This window comes from Cephus cinctus, unplaced genomic scaffold (genome assembly GCF_000341935.2).
Source record: "Cephus cinctus unplaced genomic scaffold, Ccin1 Ccin1_scaffold1583, whole genome shotgun sequence".
Taxonomy (NCBI): Eukaryota; Metazoa; Arthropoda; class Insecta; order Hymenoptera; family Cephidae; genus Cephus; species Cephus cinctus.
Window position 1 is genome coordinate 55,831 of NW_014333889.1, and position 21,097 is coordinate 76,927.

Below are 21,097 nucleotides of genomic sequence, written 5' to 3' on the forward strand. Positions count from 1 at the left end.
ACTTGTTATTGATCAGTATCTCGCTTCTATATTTACTTCACATAAACGTATACACTAACTTATCTCTCGATTCATTGTCATTCCAAATAAATATGAGAGGCACACTATTGCAAATATTTATAAATACACCTGATACCATTTTCTATTGTCTAATTAATCCGTATTTAAGGCTAGACATACTCCTTGAAGTACCCACAATGAAATGTGTTCCATAGTACCAAGATCTGCTTCAAATACTAAACCAACCCCCATAGCATTTCGTCTATTGGAAGTTGTATATACTGGAGTCTTTATTGTATTCTACAAATCCAGATAAAAAATTAATCAAAATAATTCCGTAAAAAAAACATATACCTCTTACCTGAAGTTTCAGTCTGTGAGCTTCTATGGGAATTACTGTCAGCACTGGTAATTCCTCTATAAGAATTTTTGAGTAAGAACGTTTTAGACAATGATCTTCCATATCCCATCGAGCACCTTCTAAATATAATCCTTGTACGTAACAACCCTGTTGAATAGATAAATAAAATGTGAACAATGTATTCGTTATTTAACACAGTTTGAGATTTGTAGTTTTATTATCATCTACCTGATCAGGTCTTTCCTCCACTTCATCTGCTTTCGCATACTTAGATACTGCAGTGTAAGTTAATGAGCGGTCCAATGGCCAATTATTTTTGCGACATGCCATCTGTACCAGTGCAGCTAAATATGTTTCTGGTATATGCAAACCAGATAACCAGATAACTACTGGTTCATTACATCCTGACTAAAAATATTATCTTCCATAGATATGGGATTTAGAAAAATATTTGGAAGTCATAGTCTTACCCAGTTAGTGTATTGCGCTATTCGTTTCTCAAAATGATCCATCCAACCAGCTAAGTTTTTCCTGGTGTCCGGTGCTAATTTTGACCATTCCTTTGGTAGAACACCATTGTATAGTGCCACTGATACGTTGTCAAGTACTGCATCCATTCCAATCTCACCTGCAATGGCCTAGTAGGATATTTAATCAATTATATATTCTATTAATAAGTTTAGTACTTCACATTTGATTTACCTTTCTCAATTGCGTGAGAGTGACTGCCATTCTTTTTATCAATTTGTTAAACCGTTCCAATTCTTGAAAGAGAACTATTGATGACGGCGTTACAGCCAACCCAAAATTTCTCTTGACTTTAATCATGTCATATACTGGTGGAATTTTTACCAAGACGTCCTTGGCGACGTTATCGATAAAATCATCCCTGCTGATTCCCGTAGCGCTTACCGCTGTGAATATAATTATCGGTTAATTTAAAATTGTAAGATTTGTTTTCACAGATCTACAACAATGAATTTAAAGATAATATAATTCAACCTAAGTGGATATTTACAACTTACTGACTTTTTCCAAGCAGGCTATAATTATTTGCATTGTTGAAGTAATCTTATGGGTACTTTATTTTTACTTTAATTAGTATCATTATGAAAAAAAAAAATACTTTCATTTATATTCTTACCCGTTTGTGGCTGCAACTCAATAAGATTTGTCCACATCTCTTTAGTCGCATTAGTGAAATAACCAATCTCAGCGTTGGGATGAAGACCAAAGACTTCTGGTGAGTTCACCAGAGGAAGTTCCTCGACGAACTGGATATAAGAGTCACGGTCACCTTCCATTGGTATCACATAGTCCACGTGATCATCATGATAAAAATGGAACGGTTGAAAAGTATCAAAAAGGAAATCTCCAAAGTATTCATCCATGTAAATCTTGACAACACGACGATCAAAATTGTCTATGACTCTTCCGCCGTACATTACCTTCAATATTTCAGAAGTTATACATAACACGTGTTACAATTATTGTCATTCCGTAGACTTACTTCTCCTATCAAATATTTCAGACTGTTCCAAGGTATTCTAGTCTCTTTGATAGACATAGCTTTGGTTAAGTAGGTATCCAAAATAGTAGTGCACACATTGAAATCAGATTCGTTGAAGTCGTAGTTTATGTTCCATCCAATTTTGTCGTACTTCCTTCGTTCCTGTTAGAGAAATAAGATATTTCAAGTGTTATTATTAATTTTATAACGAAGTTCCTAGACTTCACTTACCTGAACCACAGCATGGAAAAAAGCCAAAACATAGATCAGATGTTTAAAGATGGGATGCGAACAACTTTCCAGTGTTTGTTCTCGCATTTTAAAGTACGTATTACGTAGATTTAATTTCAGTCCATTAGGAGGTTCAGTGACAACTAAAAAAGAAATTGAACATGGTGAAAAATAAAGGAAGAATAGTTTCAAGTCTACTCTCCATACCTTTTAGTGATTGCTGAAGTATTCCTATGGGGAAGCTAGGCGTGGGGTCTGTGGTTAACCACAGACGAAAATCTGGATGTGGTTTTCCTATGTTTTCTAATCTCTTTTCTAATTCCTTAATAAAGCCCAGCAAAAGATGACAGTTTTGTAGCATAAGCCACTGGCCCCTGGCAACGGCAGTTTCCAGCAGTTCAATGGCAGTCTAAATAATAATATAAAAAGTGATAAGATATCAATTCTCATTCGATGTATATTAATGTTATTACCTTTTCTTGACCTTGACCCAGCGACAAGTATCTGAACTTCCCACCTCCACAACCATATCGCTCGGCAAGCTTCATCAATTCTGAAGTGGGGTCTGAACCAGGACTCAGGATGAATACAACGGGCATGGTGGGTGTACTCTGTTCGTAGATGGCATCGAAGCTAACATTAGGTGGAGTGATAAATTCTTCACCCATTGTTTCGCTGATGTAATTAACAACACCGCGATAAACACGATCAACGCGGAAGCAGCGCATCAACATCAGCTTCTCGAAAGGTTGTAGATTCTGCGAATAGTCGCAGGGATATTCTTCAGATTCTGGACAATCCATGTCATACCACTAAAAATATATATATAAAATTAATATATACATAGAAGTATATAAATGGTGGTACATTTTTTATACTGATAAATTGTATAGCTTTGGTCAACCAACCTGCTTCCATAGTTCAATTTCATTATGAAGTAGATCAGGAAGTTTGGCAAACGTCAAAAAATCATTGGAAAGCTTGAGAATGTCTTCCCATCCACTAGATGGAAGCCATCGCGCAGGATTGACTTTCTGTGCCTTCTCCAAGGAAACGTTACCCTTGATGAAAAAATCCAATTGAGTCTGATCCACATTGCCTATGCTTTGCTCGATCCTGGTGCATATTTGGAAAGAGTAGAGGAGTTTGTGTTTCTCGAATATTCCGGTGCAACCATAATCATAAATATTCTTGGTCAACATAGTTATGATATTTTTAAGACGTTTCATTAAGGAGGGATCAGGCAAGGCCTTCTTCAGGGAGTGAATGAATATCTCCAGGTAGCTAATCAAGGAGTATTGATACATTGTGTTCACAGTGGCCATGTCCGCCAGGACGAAAAACAGAATAGCACCACGTTTTGCTGCTGGCCTATAACCGTCTCTCAACTTATTGATATCAACTGCTGTCAGTTCTGCTAGATGCAATTTCATCATGACTTCACTGGCACTTGACTTGGTGTTTTCCAGGGTTTCAATCAAGTCAATGTTATCCAGCATATTACCCTGATTTGTTGCGATTTCACGTAAAAGACTGTCTTCGAGCTGTTGAAGAAGACTTTTGTTGGCACTCGTTTCAGCAATCAAATTTTCCCGTTGTTCTTCAACATCCGGTCGTTCTGTTCTCACTACTACGGACAACAGTTGATCTTCCAGGCCCTGAAAATAAAGATTAGACAACCATTAGAAAAGCATTTCATGTATTTTGTAATATTAAGAAAACATTACTTACTGTTAAGGTGACCATATAGTTTATAACTGCCGCCTTGGCATAAACAGCTGGATTGAAAATTGGATTGGACAATTTGGTTGTTAAATACATTCGAAATCTTTCATCGTAATCGACTTCCTTGTCACCCAAAACCACAAATGTGCGACCTGACACAGCTGGGATAAAAAAATAAACATTAGAAATAATAAACGTAGCTAACGCTCGTACATACTTTTTATATTTTTTGCGAGTACGTTATCCAGAACAGGATCTATGTAATCAACATCCTGAAAGAGTACTGGAAAACCATACGTAATGGCCATCTCAACTTGCTTGATGAAATCGGGATCATTAAATGTCAAGATCTTCAGATTCTTCTTAGCTTCTCGTTTCTTTATCCAATTTAAAGCTTGTTGCTGAGGATCAATGCACAGTGGAAATCTTGAAGCTCTCATAGTGAGAATTCCATTTTGTACTGACAATTCATCTGGTGGTAGACCTTCTGAATTCCACCTAGAATTAAAAAAATTATTAACAACTTTAGTTACTTATGTCCTAAAGAATTTTCTGTTCCTCGTATAAAAAGTACTCACCCACTGATCTCCACATCATTACTTAATTGTGTCTCTAATTTATATGGTTGACTAAGTGGAATCTGCCTTTTAAGTATACTGTTCTGCCAATCATTATAGATCATTTCTATACGAAATTCGTAAGAGAATGGTCCATCGTAAGAAAGAAAGCCAGCAGAAAGAAGACAATTTCCAATGATCTTTTCCATTTCTTCGTGAAGATTTTCAAGGTCCTTTTGCCAGCGCGTATTCTCAGACGATAATCCGCCAATCAGTTTATCAGCTGCAATCAATCTTCTCTGAAGGATGTCAGTTTCTTCTTGTAATCTTTGTCTCTCAGACATGGCAACGTCATATTTTGCATTTAACTCAGCTAATTGCTTCTCTATACGATGTAACTCATGTTCTTCTTTCTCCAGTGCCTTTTTCGCGCGTTCTGCTTCAGCCTCCAAAGCCTGAACTTTATCTATCTTCGGCTTCACCTAAGCCAATCGAATGACAGAGATTGCAATGGACAATTGAATGTCAGGAAAAGATAAGTTGTAATCCCGTACTTCTCTATAGACGGCACAGTAATCCAGAACAGCAAGCACGAATTTATAAAGTCCGTATCCTGCCCTACTGATGGTTTTCATCTGTTCAAGTTTATTTGATTTCTTCAAATGGGCTTTGACCATCTGCTGCTGCTTCAATGTTATCAGGTCGCAGTTCATCTCCTGAAGTAACCTCAGAAAACTGGGATCGCTCATCATCCCCTTGGCACTCTTCCAGGATATTTCCTTGGCGCCTCTGATTATAGCTATACATTCACAGACAATCTGCACAGGTTCCGGTGGCGTGGCAAATGATCTGTTGATAAGAATACAAATTGTGATTAAATTTTCTAATTCACCATTGAAATATAATTGTTCAAAATATGATATACAGACCTTATTTCAGTGATATCTGATTTTTCCAAGTCACTCAGAGCTAATCTAGCCATTTCTAAGGCCGGTTGAGCATCAGCAAGTGCATCCTTAGCTTCAGCCTCTTCCTTGGCAATAATCTTGTTCTGTTCCTCAATTTCTTTTCTCTTTTCCATGCTCATCTCCTTCTTTTCCATTGCAATATCTGTACTTTCGCCTATTGACGTTAACAATAGCTCACAGTTTTTGGTTTGTTCCGATACTTTAACTCTCTGAACAGCCAGGATGGCATTCAGATCTTTAAGTGTTTCTGAAGCTTCGGCTATCTTTGTAAGACCTGAATAGATTAAAATTATTGGTTCAGTTAATTGTATTCCGTTAATTTTATAATTTCCACGAAAGGTACCATCCGGACTATACCTCCTGAGAGTCTTTCGCATTGGGACTCTATATATTCTTTCTTCTCCACCAAGAGGTTCAGATATGTGTCGATGAAGTCCAAGTAGTGTTTGGGAGTGACGTAGTTCCTCCTCCTTAGTTTAATTAGAAAATCTGACGTATACTCCCCAATAGAAACGTGCACGTGCACTACGTGCTGCACAATGGCTTCTCTATGGACTTCAGGAATATTTTGATTCTGATAGACACAACGATTGTTAAAACAAGACCATCGCTTCAATTGCAAAAAGGGAAATTGTCCCCCAATAAAGTATTCATACATCTCTAAGAATAACATTGGCAACAGCAAACAGAGCTTGTTCAGGCCAAGGGAACATCCAGTCTATAGTAGTACTGTTAACCAGCCCTGGATAACTTCTGCATCGTGATCTGAGTATATCACCAGCGGGACTCATAGATAGCGCGATACGCATGTTCCCAATGCTTGTCTTAACGAAATAAGACCAAACGTTTTCTCTGAAACATACAAAAAGTATATATTTAAACGATCATTTATATCACTACTTCACGAAATCAAGTACATACTTAGTGATACCATAACCAGCTTCCTTGGCTCTGTTTCTACAAGTATTTATAACAGCATCTTTCTCCTCGTCAGAGAAGAGCGCTGGTACAACGCCTGTCATCAACATATTGTTGACTAATTCCAAAAAACTTTCATCTGCAACGTGAGAAGCCGTGAACAAGAAGACGATCCTCTTGTCCTCGACTCCAACCATATTGAACAGCTTCTTTGCATCCTCCCGGAAGCTAGACTCATTGTAACCTCTTGTTAAGGTAATCTCAAATGTTTCACAGTTGGCAGCAAATGCGGCTAAACGAATTACGCTTTGTTTTCCGCTACCACCAATACCAACTACCAACACGTGACCCCGGTGCATTCTCAGAGCACGATGCACCCTGGTCAAATGCTCCAGAGCATCGTTGAATAGGACCATATTGATTTTCATGTTCCTCTCGTTGTATTCTTCTAGGATCTATTAAAATATGTAGTTTTTAATTTTTCGTTAATGATTTAAATTGATTTCATTGACGGACCTCCATGAAGAGACTGTAGACGGCTTCGTAATCGAGAAGATCTTCATAGTATCGAGGTTCCTCTTCGTTACAGGCATTTCTGTAGTCTCCAAAGAGTAGAGGATCACGTAATACGTAGTCAATGACTTCAGGATTGTCTTCGTATAAGCTTTCTATCTTTGCCTCCAGGTGAGACTTCATAATCTCCTTGTCCTGCAATAATAAACATTGGTTTTATAGATTTTAGATTTCTTTTGAGAAGTTCTCTCATTTATTCATCGTCCGAGTTACTTCTGCAGTGATAAGGCGATCACAGATCACTCGAGTGAACTCATTCCTCCATAGTCGTGAAAATTGTTGGACCATTGGAAAGTAGCTCTGATGACTTTGCAGAAGACCAGCAGTTATGCGCGACAGATCACGCATGTTGAAGACGTAGTGAAATTTCGATGGTGTTGGGGGTAATTCCGTGGTGGCACACTATTGACATTTTTAAAAATACAAATCATTCAAGATCTTTGAAATTAAAGCACAAACGAGAGATGAAGGATTGAAATACCTTGTAAAGATCTAAGGTGATTTGAATGATATCATCCACTAATTCTTGAACTTCCTCGGGAAATATTTCCAGATGTCCCTTTAGGATACTCGTGTAGATGTACTTCAGGGTTATTTCAGATGGAAACGTAACGTTGTAGACAGAAAATATGGAGACAAATCTAGGATCCATTTCGTTTCTTCCACCACCAGCTTTTCCCATGGCTGCCAAGTAGCCTGAAACATTAATTCGATACCGTTATATTAATAGATAGCTCGTAAAACATTTATTCTCCAGAGTAATAAATTATTTACAAATATCTCTCATTTGCTTCCAGTTAAGATCCTTCCCACGATCATAGAATCCATTACGCTCTAGTAGCAGTTTCAATAGCGCAATAGGTTGTTGAGTACCATAAGTATCGACTAGTGGCATATTCATGTCGTCTATAAAGATAATAAGCTTTTTTCCAGGAGGTGGACCAAAAATGTCCTTGGTTCTTTTTTCAACGGCTGATTCAATATTTCTCTGTACGTCCATTGACGTAGTTCTCGATGAGAAATTGATTAACAGTTGATTCTGCAAGACACAACAGTAATGATTTTCCTAGTTCTTGAAGAAGTAATGTGTAATCTTGAGACTCACATATTTATTCTGATCAAGACTTCTAAGAAAATCTTGTATTATTGCTGTTTTCGATGTTCCTGTCTCACCGACAAGTAGCACAGGTTTTTTCATATCATTCATTAGTTTAACGAACCACATTGTTCTTAGTGTATCAATCGTAGGTACTAGAATCTCACTGAAGTTCTTGGATCTGTCATGTATATAAGATGGTACCAAAAACTTCCAGGGTGTCCAAATTTTTTTATCGACCTCCAGAACGTAGTCATACAGGGAACGATAAGTTATAGGAATATATCCTGGATTGATAAATAGAAATCATTACAGTTTCAATTAAATAATTGATGAGTAATGAGTTTTGTATTATCATTTGCTTATACTGGTTGTTGCTGGTTTTTCTGGAGTATCCTCCACCATCATCAATCCTGAGGTCTTCTTCATGAATTCATCAAATTCATTCCTGGCTTCCACTACTAAGGCTGCACCCAGTGAACAATAACAAGCTTGTATATAAACGGCCTCCAAAACTTCATCCCTGTTGGCCAATTTTTCAGCCCAAAATGCTTCTTCTTCATGATTTGGTAATTCTCCAAGTTGTCTCTGAGGAGGTTCATCTTCTGGTCGACTAGGATAGAGGGCGTCTACCATGTGACAGAGTTGAACAACCTGGTTGATATTAATATTTTTATATTTACTTATTTAATTTGTTGCTTTGTTTATGAGTGATTCTTAATGTCTATTGGTTACCATATTGAGACCAGTTTGAGGAATAATCATTTTCAATGGCTTAACTTGCTGAAGACCTAACATTCCGTCAATAATGAGTTTTAACGTGGTATTTACATATTTTTCACACATTCCATTAAAGAATTCATGCTCCGATTTGCATCTGCTTCGAATCCATTTGTCCATATATGGTTGATAGCCTAGATTCTTTGGATCTACATAAACCATACCAGCTCTAGATACTGTAGCTGGTGAAGCATATTGTAAATCACCAACCTGCGTACGCATTAAGACGCATGTAATGGCTATTACATTGCACTAATTATTTAAATAGTAGAACAAGAATTTGGAATATTTGTAACCTCGAACAATAAACTACAATGATTCTGCATCTTGATCCGCTCTTGATTGGCCAGTGTTAACAATTTATTGTCATCCATTACAGAATTCATATTTTCAATCCACAAGGCATCGACATCCCCGTCAAATAAAATATATTTCCTTTCCTGTTTGCCAGATTCCAAAGGCCTATTGATCTCACGAAAAATATTACTCAAGAGACCATCAGTCCAATCACGAGTTAAGGGATCCAGTATACCATAAAGTTCCACCACCGTACAGGCCTTTTTAAAAAAATCCATATTTTCAAGAAATTCTCAATATTCTATATCGATATTTACCTTGGGATTCATGATGTAAAGTTTTGTTGGGTTGTCCAGATAAGTTTGAGCCCTGCACAGCGTTTCAATAACAACCGTTTTGCCTCCGCCTGTTGGTCCCACAATCATTGTTGAGTGTCTTGTCATCATGATTTCATATAGTTGAATAACTTTGTCAACCTGTCGAATAAAGTATAGCGTTAATTTATGCTTATGCTTTAAAATTAATACTTTGTTCAAACTAACTCTTACCTGATCAGGTAAAACAATGTAATCGTGCTGCCGGAGCATCTTCTCCACAGCATCATTAAAGTTTGGATAGCCAACCCGGGGACAATCTAGGCCAGGAAAGAGATCCTTGATGAGTCCCAGGAAGAGAGGTACGTCGTCGAATATGAATTTCGGTAGATTCATATCCCTCAAGGCTCTCATCAGCACTACGTTCTCAGGAAGGTCACTGGAAGTTCTCTTCAGCTGACCAGCCATATTTAAAACAGACTTCAGTGCTCTAAGACCAAAGTCATAATGCGTCTGCTTGCTAAGCTGCTCTCGCGCTAAGATATACAAGACAGTCATCTTCTTAGCCAGGATTTTGGCAGTGAGGAAACCGGCGCTGAATAATTTGATCAGGCAGATCATCTCGTTGTCAGGTACTATGCACACTACTGGCCTGAAGAGTGCCTTCACAGATTCCGGAAGTTCGGTCCTTCCTGCATATCCTGGATTCATGGTGATGAATATGCCAACCTTACTGTCCATGACTAAATCTTGTCCTTCGAACTACAATAAATCGGAATATTATGAAATTTAAAATTAAATCTCACTCATTAATAAAACAACTTTTGTACCATGAATCTCTTGGCTTTCAATTGCAATGCTGATCTTATAGTCTGAAGTTGAGTGGAGATTACGGAGAGGACTGATATGTCAATTCTGTTGAACTCATCGAAGCAACCCCAGGCACCACATTGGGCAAGACCACTAAGTGTTTTACCAATGGCTACGTAATCCATTCCTTCTCCACAATTTGTCACAACACAAAGAAGTCCTAGAGCTTTTGCTAGATCCTTCGTAGTCTCAGTTTTCCCAGTACCAGCAGGGCCTAATAAAATAGATTAATTACATCAGGGGTGTTCATATAATTGGGGATTTTCAAAATATTAACTCACCTGCAGGTGCACCACCCAAGTGCATAGACAGTGCTTGGGTTATAGTAAGATAAATTCTATCTGTCAATGGTGTTACAACTAGACGTCCATTGAGTCCCATGTACTCATATCCATACTCGAAAGTGCCTGTACACTGATTCATCCAAACATTGTCTAGGTCATGGACCCAATAGAATCTATATGGATGATTTGAAAATAATTATTTTTAATCTGTCATTTTTTCAAAATACTAGAATTTACCTCAGCTGACTCTCCCAATCAAATTCCATGGCGTCCATTATACTGTCTCGGACAAATCCATCAATAATATCTCTAATGTGAACATCTATTGTTAAAACAGTATCTAATTTTTTTCTATCGTTATTAGAAAGTGTATCGCCACCCATCAAGGTAACAACTTCATCCAATTGGTTGTTCAGTTGTTGTAAATACTATAGACATAATTGTTCATAAGTGGCACCATACGGAATAATAGGGTGATATTGCTTACCTCTTTCATAGCTCGTTTTTTTCCTTGAGATATTTTTTTGAAAACGTTCTCCACTTCAGCAGTCCACCAAATTTGATTAGCTGCCAGGACCATCATCCCCTGAAAGTCTAACATCCACTCGGTCCTTGGTCTCCGGACCTAAAATATTTTTTTCTACAATAAATGTAAGGAGTATGCGATACCAACAATGACTCTTACTTTTCCATAATCATAAACTGCCTTTTTTGTCAAATATCTGTTCGACTTTCGCATTTCTGCCAACGCAAGTACCATCCATTCTTCAATTTTACCTTCGGTAAGGACAGGGTTGCGAAATTCCATGATTTCACGCTCATACGATATAAAAGCCGAGGCTACAATCCTGTCCTGATTATCAGGACCAAGTCTGAATTTATCTAGGTTGTCGAACATTTTCCCAATATGTTCTTGTATAGCTGCTGGATCGGTACTTCCCAGAATTCCAAGGAGTTCCTCATCACTAATGAAATTAAATCTTGGAAATATCGCTCTTTTGTTGTTTAAGTATTCTGTTAGAGATTTCTGGCATTTGTCCAGGCCTGCACTGAGACTTTCGAATTCCTCCTTTCGACCTGATGATAATACAGCGAACTGTAAGACCCAAAACCGAAGAAATATTTATAAAACATACCCAAAACTGTACAGCATTCTAAAACATTAAGTCGCTTAGACGTGTCCATCATGGTCTTCTTGAAGATTTTATCAATATCATCAAACTTTCTGGCTTCTTCTGGTAGCTGGGCTCTAATATCGCCTCCCACGAAGATGCCCTCCAGGTAGAGCCACTTCCTTTGAAGTTCCATCCAAGCTTCGATCACCTCGGATATTGTTTGCATAGCCTTTTCCCATTTTTGTACTGTGCTCAGAAACGGCCCAATAAATTGGGACGCTGACATACTTTGTAGATTCATCATGTTATCTTCTAGGACCTGATTGAGTTCATCGACGGGGCCTAAGATGAAGCCACGGTCTTCGCTTCCTGAAATTATAATGTCTGTAATTTGATTTTTAAATTCTAATAGGTAAATAGACGCCGTACCTTTGAAATGTTTCACAACTGTTAATTCCATGGTTTTCCATACTTCTGCTATTTCTTTCACTGCTTTCTCGATTGCCAATTCCTTCACAGCATTGACTACAATAGACTCTGCGATGTCCTGATACTGTGCTAGGTCCATAGCAAACATATTCTCCAGTGTAAACCTTGTTAAGGATAAATGGCAGGTAATTTTGGGTTTTGGGACGATTAGTGAAAAAGAATTTACTGGTAAATTCTCACCCCTCCATTATTTTTGTTGTTTTTTACGCAGCACAAAGTTCACGTTAAAGTATTAGAAAAATAATGTTTATATCGTTTAACGGTTACTGAATGTCTTTTCAATTTCTAGAAAGGCAAATATTTCTAAAAAAAAATATTAAAAAAAAATCTTCCTCCTCCTATAGAATACACAGCATTTTTCATATCTTTCAATGTAATACTGCTTATCCTCGGAGGATTCAGAAAAGAAATTGGTTTTGCAAGGACTAATATATGTCACTAGATAAAGATAGACAGAAAATGTTACATAGGAAAATCGATACGTCTGCTTAAAAACTACATAAAGTCCCTAGATAAATGTTCTATTTCCCACATCGACTATCGGTTTCACGTTTTTATCACTAATAAGTCACTGTTAAAATCATTTAACTAATTCCCGAACCTGTTCGGGGACATATCAAAGTGTTTTCCAGTCTTGTCCATGAGTTCCATCCAGTGACGTTCCCTCATAGCTTCGTTCTTCAATTCCACAAACAGCGGAACCGAATTCTTGAAGCTCTTCATAATGGAGTCAAGGGCTTGACCGACGCTCAGCGTCCTGACAGCTTTGGGTAGCTTTCTAAACTCCTTAATGAACTGTTCCATCCCATCGATCAACTGTTGCGGATTTAAGTTGGCCCAAAGTGTCTTAGCCCAAACATCTCTAGCACTTCGTTGCATTTTATACAATTTATACAGCATCTCCATGCCTTCGTAATCCTTTTTCACTTTCAAGAGAATCGAATAGTCGGCAGGTGGCAGATCAAAAAGAATTTCTGCATTAACAAGATCTTGTCTGGTTGCTTCCATTTTATCCAGAAGCTTTCCATATTCCTATCAAACAACCAGATCAGACATTAGAAACTAAAAGTATAGGCAACCAGTCGGTAAAACTGTATTTTAAAGATTCTCACATCCATTTTCTTCAGTCCAGCATCCAGATCGTTACCAACACTACCTGGACCATTCATCTCAAAATCTTCGGCAAACTCATGAAACTCATGACTGAAGTCAGTAATCTGTTCTTTGGTCATCTCGCAGAAACGGTACTTGGTACTCTCTAAAGTAGTGGCTCTGTAAAGTGCCCCCATGTACAGGGAGTTCCAATCGTGCTCCAGTTTATAGGCCCTCTGTTCATCCTCTTTGTAGAACTCTATAGAATGTATTTGAAGTGTCCTGAAGATTTCCTACGAAAAAGAAAAAGTTCTAGAATGAACAGTAGCCAGCAGACTAAAAGAATTTGATGAATAATATTAACCTGGTATAGAGAATATTGTACTTCCGCCTGGATAGCCATTTTTTTGACATCGGCTATAGTCTGCATCACCAATTTAAATCTATCGAGGCCACTGATGACGAGCTCCACGTCGTTCCTAAATTCCTTGATCTTCGTCTCGAGTTCCTCCATTGACAGTAACGTATTAACCAGGAGGTAGCTACCTAATATCTGCTTCCATTCGTTGGCATGCTCCTGAATCCCCTGAAGCAATGGTGTCAGGTTCACTCTGCTCATATTGAAAATGATATTTTGAATGATATTTTTTTAAATATGAATTTGCATGATTGTATAACAAAATTGCTTTGTACTCGCCGGACACTACAGATGTCATGATATGGTTTCATCTCCTGAACTTGCTCAATTATTGCATCATAGAAAGCAAATTTTTCATCAAATTGTAAGAGCGTTGGATTTTTCGCAGCGAATTTTTCGCAATATTGAGTCTTATCGAAACACCAAAGGTTGCCATACTTTTTCCATTTGTATAAATATCGCCAGCAGTCTATCGCCAATCTGTGCGTTGTGTCTTGGACAGTGATGATGAGATCATTGACTATCTGAAAGTTTCGATACAATATATTGAATCGTTATATGCTATTTTGTAACCCTGTTATTTTGGAAAAAAAATATTTTTTACTCGCCTGAATGCTCATGATGTCCTCGAAGAAACTGAATGTTGCATGTTCCTCTGTTTGCTCACGTTTTATTGGCTTGCATTCTAAGCACGTATTTGTCATCCATCTTGGAAACACTTTCATCCGTTCTAAAAGATCTTTAACGTCGTGCAAAATGATTGTATAGATTTCATTAGGAGATGGTCGTAGTACAACTTCAGAGGTTACCAAAACAGCATCCACCTGAAACACAGCTTTGTTGCCTGAAAGCATCTTGTTCAGAACTTCCAGATTTCTCACAAAGCACCTACAAGTCATGAAATTAAATATACAGAAAAGAATATTTGAACGCGGAAATATATCACTAGGAAACCATAGTGACTCACGTTATGAAAGCTGTGAAGATTTTTTGTTCATATTCTTCATAATACGCCAGCATTGATGAAGCCATTCCGGTTGATGTTCCCTCCACGAGGTTCTCCAGTTTTATTAACATTGGACTGGCGGATTGATAAGATTTTAACATGGCACAGACCAACTCATTTCTCTTGGATTCAACGTCCAGGAAAAAAGTCTTAACGTTGCAAAAAAATTATTAATCTAATGATTTATGAAATTATTTTTAGTAATATGTTACCTTGCATCCACTAAATGTGTAAAGTGGATCATTTGGATCCTCCGTGCTTGTGAACAAGTTGAAAGACTCTAGATCAGCTTCAATACGATTGTTTAGGTCATTCTTCAACTGTTCAACTTGAACGACCATTGAAACGAGACTCTTTAATAGCTTTCCACAATTTGTGGCATATTCAACAATTCCTAAGGAGTACCAATTGAACCGCGTAATTCCAGGTTTTATATGTTTTTCAATATTCAACAAGGTATTCTTCAACAGTAAAATCTAAAAGTGCGTTCAAGGACTTAGAATTAAATCGATAATGACTTTTTTTCTCTTACATCTGCACCATCAAGGTCATCTATAATAATATTGTATTGGTTAATCATTTCTTCAATTATTTCAATGTCATGTTGAAGACGATCTTTTTGTATTCCCACGTCTCGTATTGCATCTGGTAACTCAAAACCCAGTTGTTCCAGAAGTTCCGCCTGTATTATTTCAATTTATTTAAGAAGTGGATTGTGGTTGAATAATTTTTTTTTTTTTTATTACCTCTCGAATAATTTCGAAAATTTCCCATTTGAAATTCACTGCAAAACGAAGTTGATGTTCTACCAAAATTGTATCCTGCATCTCCTCCTTCCATGTTAAATTTTGTCCTAATCCTGGCGAATTTTCACTAGTAACAGACACAGATGATGGCCTTTGATCTTTATTTCCAGAACCTATTATTTTATCCAACTTTGCTCCTGGTTTCGCATGAATTTTGGACGGTAATACCGTGTTCATGATTTTTGGAGTAACTGAACCAGAACCAGTTGTGTCTGAGAGGTGGATAGAACAAAAAATCCTACATTCATAAAGATGTCTAGAAACTTTGAAGATATTTTAATGAAATTTATTTTTTTTTTTCAAAAACCTACCAAGACTTTGTTTGGATATAATAACTTCCGTCTTTTGACTAGAACCTGGAGGAGTTGTTTGGTATCCATCATTTAATTGCAACATAGTTCCACTTCTGGTTTTTCGAAGTTCCAGATACACTTTGGCTTGTGCTCGTTTATGAACTTGATCAACTGTGGAAAATTAATAAAACTTCAATTAGGGGTTTAAACACATTTAAATATAACACCTGCCTTTTTTTCGGTCATATACAACCGTCTTGAGTATACTTTTCTTCATGGTACATGCAACAGTGGATAGTGCTTTATCGACCCAGACCTTAAACTTTGTGTCTTCAAAATTTTTCAATTGCCTGGCTATCGACAAATACTGTTCAAAAGCCAGAAGCTTCAGTTCACTGCGTTTAAGCTCATTAACATTTTGAAATATAAGTACAGGTCCCTTTAGCCTGTGAAATAATTGTCTCTCCCAAAAAATAGCACCAGCAACAGGAGGATGGTACCGTAGCAATGGTGGATTTCGTTTTCCTGAAACATACTTTAGTAAAAATCTGAGTAAATATATTGTACAAATTATGAAAATACCTCTATTAAATATATTCTCTACTATCCCAATTTCCTTGCTGAACTGTTGCATAATGACATCAAACTTCTTCAACAGCTGTTCCTGAATAGCAGCTCTGGTTTTGAGATTTTTAAATTTTATCAGCATCTCCAGAGCGTCTTCTGCACTGATTAATACAGTGAAGCATTCATCGATGAAGAATTTCGCTTCATTTTCCAGAAAAGTCACCTCAGCATAGAACCAGGTCATCATGGCTTCCCAGTTCTCTTTGTTGAATTGAGTGAAGACATTGAAGTCAGCTTTCTGAATTGGTACAACCAGTTTAGCTACTCTCTTGATCACAGCATCTATTTGCGAAGGATCATTTATGATAGACTTCAGCTCAGCTCCGAAGATGTTGTAAAAGTCTTGAAGGACACTGCCAATCTTATTTAAGTCATCGCAGACTCCAGCTATATACTCAGTCTCTTTAAACAGTCTTCGCTGATCGAATTCCCATCTTGTTCCTTTTCCAGAAGTCTCTATACTCTGTCTGGTCTGGAGGTAAGCGATCTTCCAACTCCTCATCATCTTATGCGCATCCTCTGTTTTGTGTATCACAATGTTCAGAGGGTTCCTGAATATACATATTTATCAACCGTAACGCAAAACAGGAACTGAAGATTGTGGCAGGATTTAGATAATTTTCAATAAAGATTTTTTTCAATTGCACCAAAAAGAGCACAAATTACGAAAATGTCGATAAGACGTATTCTCAGAATCTTGTAGATTTCTCGTGTTAAAAATACGTCTTTCTCAGACATGAATTGTCTATAAGATATCAAGAAACGGAACCTGAGACTTTTTGAAGACGTCTTATCGACATCTTCGTAATTTCTGCTGTCTGGGAGTGATCACAATTTTCTATATATATATAGAATAGAATATCTAGAACATCTATACATGTATGTATATATATTTATAATACCGTACGTGAAGAGGGTGTTAACTGCCAAATTCTTAGTGACATTTTGACAGAGCTGCCAAGATATCCTTTCTAAGAATGGTACCATTTTCTCTTCGTTACCATAATATTTAGAAAGTACCCAGATCATTTTAATGTCTGTCATTAACGGCGGTATAATTTCAGTAATTGTTTTAAATGCATCCGATTCCGTAATGAGCTGTTTAAAAAAATCTAAATTAATTCAAGTTTAATTTTTGAAAAGACATCACTTACCTTGAAGTACCTCAACATGGTATACAGAAATTTATTATTGTCCCTGGCTTCGATGTAATGCCTTTGAAGTTCATTTTGGAAAAACGCAAAATCGGAAGCGATCACTGACTGAGCTTTATTCAAAACTGAGAGTATCCTCTTGACTGTGGAGGTTTTCAATTGTTCCACCAATATCGATAATCCAGTTTCTCGATCATGCCAATAATCGTATTCATCGATAGGTCCTTTGCCATGCGTTACCTTATTTGTATAAGATTCCACAATCTGCATCAAAATATTATTATTGCAGAAGAAAGTTATACATTTCCACGTTAATTTTTTTTTTTTTTAAGACTTGAATTATACCTTTTGAATATGCTTTCCCCAGGATATGACAACGTCTTCCAATTCCTGTATTGCCTTTTCATTAGCACAGATCATCTCATCTGTTACTTGTGGATCAAAAAGTTCAGGAATTTTAGGTATAACTAGTAAAATATCACCTTCGGTATGCTCCAAGGTCCTAAAAATCCATTTACACAGTTACGAAAAATATAATTTCTATATGATAATAATAATTTTAACATCTGTAAACAAACCACTCAACGCTGGCGGTTAATTTAAAGAGAAACTCCAAAATGTCACTTTTAGTTGGATCCAATTCCACTTCTGATTGGGCTTCCAAACGTTTCATATTAATATTAGACATAGATTTTGGTTCCGATACAGAGCTACCCTTGTGCTCATTAATTTTCTTATTCATGCTGAGCTTTCTACCAATGGCCGAAATCTGTCTCTTTAATTTGTCACTTTTCTTCCGTTCCTTCTCTTTGATCTTCTCCTTCGACTGTTCTGACGTTTCCCTCGCTAGTTTATCAACGTCCATTGTCTTTCTCTTAATAACCATCGACATGCGACGATAAACGGAAGGCTTTGTGAACGCTGCAGTCTGATCAACAGGGCATAATTGATTAACAATTATCAATTCGACTAACATAAATATCTTCAGTATCGTCCTGAGAATTTACCGAACTGGTTTGTCTGCTTCTGCTCTTTCTCATTTCGCTGTCGATCGATAACTCAAGTTTTAAATTTTCATTTTTCACATCTTGTAGTTCACCTGCAGGCTCTCTGAATTGTCTTTCCACGAGAGGTTTGAAGACCTAAAAAAAAAAGTGATAGAACAGCAAAATATCATTTTCGCACACGAACACGCTACAGTAGTAGGTATTAAATTTTAATAGAAAATAAAAATTTGTAATTAAATAGTTAACCCATCTTGACCACACTTACTTGCGTAAGCATCTTGTTGAAGGAAGACAGAAATTTTCCATTTATGGATCCTACCATCAAATAGTCTGTAATTTCTGCATGGCATTCCTGGTACGTGTCGAATGGTGGTATTCCTTCGTCACTAGATCTTAAGAAGTACACTAGATTGACATTCTGCAAGTCTGTCCTGTTTCCGTCAAGGGCACCACATATCATATGAAGATCTGCCACTTGTATAACACGGTCGACCATTTTCTAATAAATAATTAACAGATGATAACATGTATTAATTTTTTTAAATATTTTTTCCTTTACCTTGGTAAGAATGTATTTGTCCTCTTCGCCCGGTGGGGGGACAAAAGGCATTGAGCCCACTTTAAAAGAAAGAATAATTTACTACTATAATTATTTTCTAACTACGAAAAATTCATGCATCATTTCGATCAGTAATCATTACTCGTGGTGACCTTAATTAGAATAAAAATTGCTTCAGTGTCTCTTACAGGATACCGTGCTCTTCGTCTTTTTCTTCGTTTCCGTTAAAGACTCCTCGCCCCCATCTTCCTCTTCCTCGTCATCGTCGAATCTCTCGCTAATTTCTCTCGAAGATGATATTTGACTAGTCGAGAGAGCCATTGTTGAACTCATTGTATTCGTAATGCCTGTACTGACGCTACCGTCGCGCTTCTCCAATTTCCCTTTTCCCTTTTTCCCTTTCTTTGGCTTCTTCTCTTTTTTCTCTTCTTCGACCACTTTTTCGACCTTTCCTGATAAAATTTTTTAAAATAATCAGTCGCGTAAATACTTGTGACTGTGTTGTCACATTTTACGTAAGATAAGGTGCATTTGTGAATTATTAATAAAATATTATCAATCATGAAATTGGTGCGTTGTGTAAGATATTTAATGTATGTCTCTTTCAAAACATATCGTTCATCCTGTGCGAAATCTATTAACCATTTTTTTTTCAAACGTGATAAATCAAAGATTTTTTTCAAAAATAATTTTCTCTTTCTTTCCCATTTACCAGGTGCGCTCTTGGTCAACCGTTGTGACTTGACTTTGGATGCGAAGGCTGTGACTGCTGTGATTTTTGTACGTTGGCCTGTGTTTTATTTTATTATTAATATCATTGATTTAATAAGTAATGAAAATTTATTTTTATCGGTAGCGCTCGTCATTCATTCTTCATTATTTCATCGCCAACATTAACATTTCCGTTTATGTCACTTAATATTTGCTATGTACGACAAAAAGAAACGTAATACTCACTCTCTTCCCAAACTGCAATTTCTTCCTGAATAACTTCACTGTGATAAGTCTTGTAAAAGAAGACCTGCTTCTTTTCAAGATCGACTATGCCGTAAAGATCCAAAACCAACAAGTTCAGTAACTTATCCTCAAAGTAGCGATGATTGTCCTGTTAAGACGAAAATTTCGAAAGATACAAGGAGAAATTTCAAAGATAAGTAATATTTTGAAAAGTTTATCAGAGAGCCACAGTCAAGTGTAAATAAAATATCTATGTATATACGTTTATCAAGTTGTCAAAAAGTCGATGCTGTCCATGAAGTCCCAGGAATTTCAGGACTTTCTCTCGAATCCACATTATTCTAGGAAATGAAAAGAATATTTTTGTTGTATTAATTATTTCATTGATTAAGTAACATGATTTATTAGACGCACCGATAATCTAGTGTCAACGATGGCCTGTGACTGTCACTACGTACACCATCGTCATCTTCTGGTTCCTCTTCGATATTTTCAGAATCATGAACCGAATCCTCCATTTTTAATTATTATCTTAAACGTTACAAAGTCAAAATATCTTTGAACAGTTAATGATATAATGTTTTATAACCCTTTTTTGAATACGAATTGTTATTTTTAAAATATCACATTTCTTATTCAGTAATTGATTTCTTATTCGAGCACTATACTGTTCAATAAGTCTTTAATTAATTCCCTAATTAGTCAACTAACGTACCTGCCAATAGATTGAAACCTGTTCTTGGTTTTATCTAAAGAACCTTACAAAAAAAGAATTGACTTGACGTTGCCAGGCTAACTTGGTTGCCAAGATAAACTATTAAACCCTGTCAAACAAATAAGGGTAGCAAGAATAACAACCCCTGTGATCAATACTCTAAATATTCTTAACCTAATAAATTCTTTATAAAATAATACAAAAAATTTATGGATAATCGCATAGGTCTCTTAATGGACTATCGAAACAAATTTTAAGTCTATAAATAAAAAGAACAGCACTGTTTCATATTTTTTTTACAAAGCATTATTTTCTTTTTTTTTAACCGTGAGAATACATAACAACATACAGGGATTGTTTAATGAAATCTTAATA

General features: G+C 36.7%; 1 protein-coding gene across 1 annotated transcript; it reads right to left on the reverse strand.

Annotated features, from left to right (window-relative positions):
* Positions 1-19: 19 nt before the first annotated feature.
* On the reverse strand, positions 20-20,975 carry LOC107273379 (dynein heavy chain 10, axonemal). Its single transcript, XM_025090700.1, is given in 58 exon segments — positions 20-300; positions 362-508; positions 590-769; positions 832-999; positions 1,064-1,275; positions 1,506-1,809; positions 1,872-2,033; positions 2,103-2,245; positions 2,310-2,511; positions 2,576-2,914; positions 3,011-3,760; positions 3,834-3,988; positions 4,045-4,325; positions 4,406-4,866; positions 4,939-5,233; positions 5,314-5,626; positions 5,710-5,926; positions 6,009-6,204; positions 6,274-6,725; positions 6,787-7,245; positions 7,325-7,539; positions 7,618-7,882; positions 7,949-8,226; positions 8,308-8,593; positions 8,675-8,929; positions 9,016-9,276; positions 9,334-9,492; positions 9,565-10,092; positions 10,161-10,414; positions 10,482-10,657; positions 10,722-10,912; positions 10,972-11,109; positions 11,170-11,561; positions 11,621-11,968; positions 12,029-12,192; positions 12,690-13,120; positions 13,201-13,473; positions 13,545-13,791; positions 13,878-14,122; positions 14,207-14,486; positions 14,566-15,080; positions 15,137-15,286; positions 15,351-15,622; positions 15,722-15,874; positions 15,935-16,228; positions 16,286-16,881; positions 17,238-17,428; positions 17,485-17,748; positions 17,830-17,986; positions 18,063-18,412; positions 18,492-18,626; positions 18,757-18,990; positions 19,051-19,109; positions 19,239-19,502; positions 19,763-19,840; positions 20,008-20,155; positions 20,270-20,348; positions 20,422-20,975. Coding segments are annotated over 58 exon segments (15,012 nt in total). The 5' UTR covers positions 20,526-20,975; the 3' UTR covers positions 20-153.
* Between the last annotated feature and the right edge of the window lie 122 nt (positions 20,976-21,097).